The 6,066-nt window shown below is 41.7% G+C and overlaps 1 protein-coding gene across 1 annotated transcript; it reads left to right on the forward strand.

The window, feature by feature from the left end:
* The first annotated feature begins 848 nt into the window (after positions 1-848).
* LOC121276756 (bone morphogenetic protein 2) lies at positions 849-3,267 on the forward strand. The gene is made up of 3 exons (XM_041185301.1): positions 849-1,008; positions 2,202-2,802; positions 3,129-3,267. The coding sequence occupies exons 1-3, from the start codon at positions 861-863 to the stop codon at positions 3,265-3,267; spliced, it is 888 nt and encodes a 295-aa protein (XP_041041235.1). The 5' UTR covers positions 849-860.
* Positions 3,268-6,066: the final 2,799 nt, after the last annotated feature.

Consider the following 6,066-nt stretch of genomic DNA (forward strand, 5'->3'; position numbering starts at 1 on the left):
AAAATCTCTCAGATTGCTTTCTTTAGCCAGCAGAAGATTGATGCTGATTCCAGTAGACTCCTGGCCATTCCAGGAGGGTTGACAACCCTATTGGAAACTCCCAAGCATGTGCCTGCTCCTTGCACCAAAATTGGGATGGAGGGAAAACTGGGGAGAGAAATATAGAATCTTACAGCATTGAAGAAGGCCATTCAGCCCATCATGCCTATGTCGGCTTTTTGAAAGAGTTAACCAGTCCGTCTTGCTCCCCTAATTCTTTCCACGCCATCCTGCAAGTCACCCCCAGGTTAGGCTATAGTGAGGCCTTTGACAGACATCTTGAAGCCGCTCATTCAATTGTTTTTAGCCAGAATGGGATGTGACACAGGAAGCCCATAAAGGACAAGGAAAAATATATTTAAAAAGAAAACAAAGTAGGAATTGAACTGAAAGTGTTTGGAGTGCTAATTGATCACCCACTAGTAAAGCTTTTCAGTGTCTATTTCTATTTCTATGTTTAACTGCACTCCAAACATATTTCTCAGTCCCTAGGGGGTTCACTGCAGATTTCCTGCAGTTTCTTAATGCTACTAATGAGTTTCAAAACCTGCCAAATGTTTCAAGAATTTGCAATTAATTGCAACAGTTTCCTGGCTGGAGTTCATTATTACTCGGCACCCTGTTCTTATAGGCTCAGGGCACACACAGCAATCAGCCAAGGGTGCACTAGGGAAAAAATGAGTTTAGGAAACAAAATGCCAATGGGACCGTTCAGCTTTCTTTCTGGATCTTTGTTGCTCATCTGCTTCTTGGCATCAGAGATGAATTGCTATGCAAACAGTGATCAGAGACAGCAACCGTTCAGTAAGGCTATTTTGGAGATGTTACATATAAACACACTTACATTTCCACGACGTACCAAGCTTCACCCTTACATGAGACTGATCTATCAGCAACTCAGCTCATCGGAGACCAAGGACTCCACTGCAACTGAGGGAACTCTGGTCCAAAGCTTCCGGAGTATTAAAGGTACAATGTATTATAAATTAATTCTGTAGACAGCTTGCGTGTCTCAATTCAATTAAGCTACTTCAGTCAAACTTATTTTTAGCACTAAATTCTCACTTTGCCTTGTTAATTACCGTGAATGATCGAGCATGGATCCAGCTGCATCCACATAAGGAGGGAAAGAAGGAAAAATTGGAGATTAAGAATTTGTTTATTTTGAATTACTGGCCCTTTTTTAAGCATAAAAAAAATGACTGAATGATCAGGAGCACAATATATTAAAAACATCTGATGGCATCCTCAGTAAGTGGAAGATGAAAACCTTTCTTGAAAATAGCAATGGGGCCTTGTTTACGTTGCACAAGAGGCAAATACCTCATTATCAATCTCAACATTGTCTATAACTGAACACTAACTCGAAACCTCAAAAGGTTCTGATAAAGCTGATGAATAACCTACTCAGGTATTGGGGCTTCGGTTTAATGTCTCATCCAAAAAGCGGCACCTCCAACAGTGCAACATTCCTCCACAGTGCACCAAAGGGTTAACATAGAATATGTGAAAAAGTCTCTAGACCCCCGCAGCCTTGTGACTCTGAATTGAGAATGCCACAACTAAGTAGTTTAAAACATGGAAAACAAACTTACCTAGGGGGATATTTTCCTGGTGCATGCAGTGCAGTGGGCAAATTCTCCATTGCCAATGTGTACTCGGAAAGAGTAACAATAAAAGAAACCAAAGCTCATTGTCACTGTGTCTCCACTGACCATAATGGTAGAACAGGGTATCAATCGTGAAGTGGAGAAGTGGCTGAAGAAGAGAAAATGGAAATGAGAATTATCTAATAAAGTAATCCAGAGTCGGGTAAAGCAGTAGTAAAGAGATTGAAAAGTTTGATCAAGAAACAGAGATACTTCAATATTGTGAATTTAATACATCTTCGAATGTTTGATTTTGTTTCTCCTTTTTACAATAATCTACTAATTTATATGAAAAATGTGCCTAAGGAGAGGACCAAGAAAGTCAATTCAAATACAAACATCCTGCTGTTAACACGGTAACAGCAACTACTTGCATTTATATTGTGCCTGTAATGCATTGAAACAGTAGAACAGGATGGATAATGGAAGAGTAGCAGAAGGAGATTTTTTATTGAGGAATTGTTTACACCTCATGCTGATAAATTTCCACTGTTTTTTTCATGTTTACTTTAGTTCCTGAATATGACAATCCAGGATGGATATGGTTTAACATATCCAAGCTCAAGCCCTCCATGGTGGCAGCAGAGCTGGTGCTACTGCGGAGAACTCTCCACCCAAAGTCGCTGACAGTCAACGTAACAATACATAATATAGGTTTGGAAGGGAACAACCTGACCATTAGCGATCCGCTGGACAAGAAGATTTTGAATCTGAGTGAGCTGCCATCCTCTGGCTATGACACCTTTAATGTTTCCACCATCTTGAGGCAGTGGGCAGTGGATGTAATAGGATTTCAGTTCCAGTTTACCGACGACAGTGGGAGTCTGGTATTGCACGATGCTTTGACTCAGAACCTCTACTGTCTCGACACTAGCTCTCAGGATGAACCACTGCTCGTTGCCTATCGGTTGGCACTGTCAGAAAGGAGAAAGTTGGCAAATCCGCGGAGCAGCAGGAACATCCAGCAGAGTTCCAGGGAACAGAGGTGGAAACCCTCGTCCAGCAAGGATATTGCCGGAATGTGCAGCCTGCACCCGCAGTATGTGAGCTTCCAGTCTTTGAAGTTAAGTGACTGGATCTTGGAACCACAGGGTTTCTACGCTAATGTCTGCAGGTGAGTCCTAAACCAGTATTAGCTCTAGTATGATCCAGTATGACTTTTTTTGGAGGGAAGCGGACCATTCTTCTTTTTGAACCTTTTTTTAATCTTCCTGCTTTCCACCCTCCCTCCCAACACCATTCCCGCTCATCACCCAACACTTAGAAAAATATAAAATATTCTGGTCTGAGACAGTGCTCACACTCTGCATGTTATTTTTTATTATATTTTATAGAATTATAGAATCATTCAGCACAGAATGAAGTCTTATAACCTGTTCCTGTGCCAGCTTTTTGAAAGATCTTCCCAATTTGTCTCAATCCCCTGTTCTTTCTCCATAGCCCCCTCCATTTTATCCTCCTTTTCAAATTCCTTTACAAGTATTTACCAAATTCCCTTTCGAAAGGTACAATTGAATCTGCTTCCACCATGCTTATGAAGAAATCAGTCCCAGATTCTCCAGTGCCATCACATAACTGAAGTTTCTCATTTTCTCAATATACTCCTCACCTGAAAGCATGTCTGTATGGTCACCAGAATTTCTACAGTATCTCATCTAAGGTCCTGCTTGACTCCAGTGAGTGTAAGAAACTATTTGAGTTTTGGGTGAGGCAACATGTCTCTCTTTTCAGCAAAATTCAAATTAAAAATCATTAAGCAAAAAATCTTTGAAGAAAACTTCAAGAACATTAGCTAGTAAACCTCAGGAACTTCCCTTCTGGCTTTCCCACTTGATTCTGGACTTCAATGATGGAGCCTTTTACAAGTGGCCCATGAAGTGCCTTTCCTTGAGGTGCTCTTTACTGCTGGCTGCCATCAAATGATAAATGAGGGAAGTGTGGCCCTGCATAAATCTCCCATTCATTCACGGACCATTATTTACATTTGATGGTGTATGGGTGCAGTAGCCAAAATGTCCAGTCTCAGTGGGGGCAAAGGAAAATGTTGCTGGGCTCTTTGTATAGTCTATTTCTGGGTTTTAGTTTTGCAGCAAAATAGCAGGTGCAATTATGGTCAAAATAAAATCAAGGCAGAACGCTGACTTCTCACCAACTCAGAGAAAGAAAATAAGAACTTGCAGATCAAAAGCACCTTGATGACCTCAGGACATCCCAAAACACTTTATAATTATTGAAGAGCTTTTGGGGCTGGATTTTAAAATCAGGGTGTGGAACCCATTGCCCAGGGTTCTGAATGTGTACTCAAGATGTGTCGCTCTTGCAATGCTATTTTTAAATGTAAATGGCCTCATTGACCAGGAGATGAGTTCAGTGGCTCTCAGTGCCTCCAGAAGGTGAGACCTGTCTGCCTGGTACCAGCAGCAAAAGCAATTGACAGCCATTTTGTGGGTTGACATTGCTTTGCCAATTAGAGCAGACAGTTCATTAGGTTGAATGCAGCGGAAAGTGGCCAGCACTAATTGGTCCCACACATTTGAATAAATATCAACTACAAGGAAACCTGCTTGGGTCCCGCAAGAAAGCCAACAACTGTGCACAAGACTGTTCTGGTTTGCCCCCCCCAAAAAATTGAAAATGCAGTGCCGGATGGACAGGCCTCTTAATGAGCTCTTTAATGAGCTCAAGTTAATGGGCAATCATTGTGTTTCCCACTCCCTCCACCTTGCAGACCCCTTGAAAATCCAACACTTTCCTGGAGATGTTGGGATCCCAACATGACCTTGAGACCAGGAATTTGAATTCTTGCCTGCACTGGGTCCCAACCCATGGCCCTTTGAAAATCCAGCCCTTTTATTGCAGTAAGGAATAATAGCAGTCAATTTGTGCACAAGGTCCTACAAGCAATAAGGTCCTACAAACATGGATTGCAACGGTTGAAGAAGGCGGCTCACTACTTTCTCAAGGGCAATTAGGGACGGGTAATAAAAATACAAGCCTAGCAGTGACACCCACATCCTGTGAAAGCATTAAAAAAAATAAGAAGAGAAAGCTAGTTTTAGTGATGATGGTTGAGGAATAAATATCCCGTGAAATTGTATGATGGTATCTTTTACATCCATCTGAGAACATAAGAACATAAGTAGGAGCAGGAGTAGGCAATTCAGCCCCTCGAGCCTGCCCCACCATTCAACACGATCATGGCTGATCTCATTTCGGCCTCAACTCCAATTTCCCGCCCTCTCCCCATAACATTTCGACCCGTTACTAATTAAAAATCTGTTTATCTCCTCCTTAAATTTATTCAGCGTCCCGGCATCCACTGCACTCTGAGGTAGTGAATTCCACAGATTCACGACCCTTTGAGAAAAGTAATTCCTCCTCATCTCTGATTTAACCTAAGCCTTAGCCTAAAACAATGGCCTCTCGTTCTAGAATGCCTCACAAGGGGAAACGTCCACTCCACGTCTACTTTGTCTATCCCCTTTAGCATTTTATATACCTCAATTAGATCTCTTCTCATCCTTCTAAACTCAAATGGGTATAGGCCTAAACTGCTCAATCTCTCCTCATAAGACAAGCCCCGCATCTCTAGAATCAATCTAGTGAATCTCCTCTGAACCGCCTCCAATGCAACTACATCATTCCTCAAGTAATGGGACCAAAACTGTGCACAGTACTCCAGGTGCGGTCTCACGAATGCCTTGTACAGTTGCAACAACACTTCCCTATTTTAATACTCTATTCCTTTAGCAATAAATGTCAAAATTCCATTTGCCTTCCTTATTACCTGCCGTACCTACATACTAGCTTTCAGCGATTCATGCACGGGGGACACCCAGATTCCTCTGCACTGAAGCATTCTGAAGTTTCTCTCCATTTAAATAATAAGTCACCTTTTTATTCTTCCAACCAAAATGGATAACCTCACGTTTATCCACGTTAAACTCCATCTGCCAAATTTTGGTCCATTCACCTAACCTGTCCATAACCATTTGTAAATTTCTTATTTCTTCATTGCAACTTACTTTCCCACCTATTTTGGTGTCATCAGCAAATTTAGCTATTGTACCTTCTATCCCTGGATCCAAGTCATTAATATAGATTGTAAATAGTTGGGGCCCAAGGACCGAACCCTGTGGCACCCCACTAGCTACAGCTTGCCATCCAGAAAAAGGCCCATTTATCCCGACTCTCTGCTTTCTGTTGGTTAGTCAATCCTCTATCCAAGCTAATATATTACCCCTAACTCCATGTGATCTTATCTTGTGTATTAATCTTTTGTGCAGCACCTTATCAAAGGCCTTCTGGAAGTCCAGATATACTCCATCTATAGGATTCCCATTATCCACTTTGCTTGTCACATCTTCAAAGGACTCTA

Source organism: Carcharodon carcharias, chromosome 4, assembly GCF_017639515.1.
Source record: "Carcharodon carcharias isolate sCarCar2 chromosome 4, sCarCar2.pri, whole genome shotgun sequence".
In the NCBI taxonomy this organism is placed as follows: Eukaryota; Metazoa; Chordata; class Chondrichthyes; order Lamniformes; family Lamnidae; genus Carcharodon; species Carcharodon carcharias.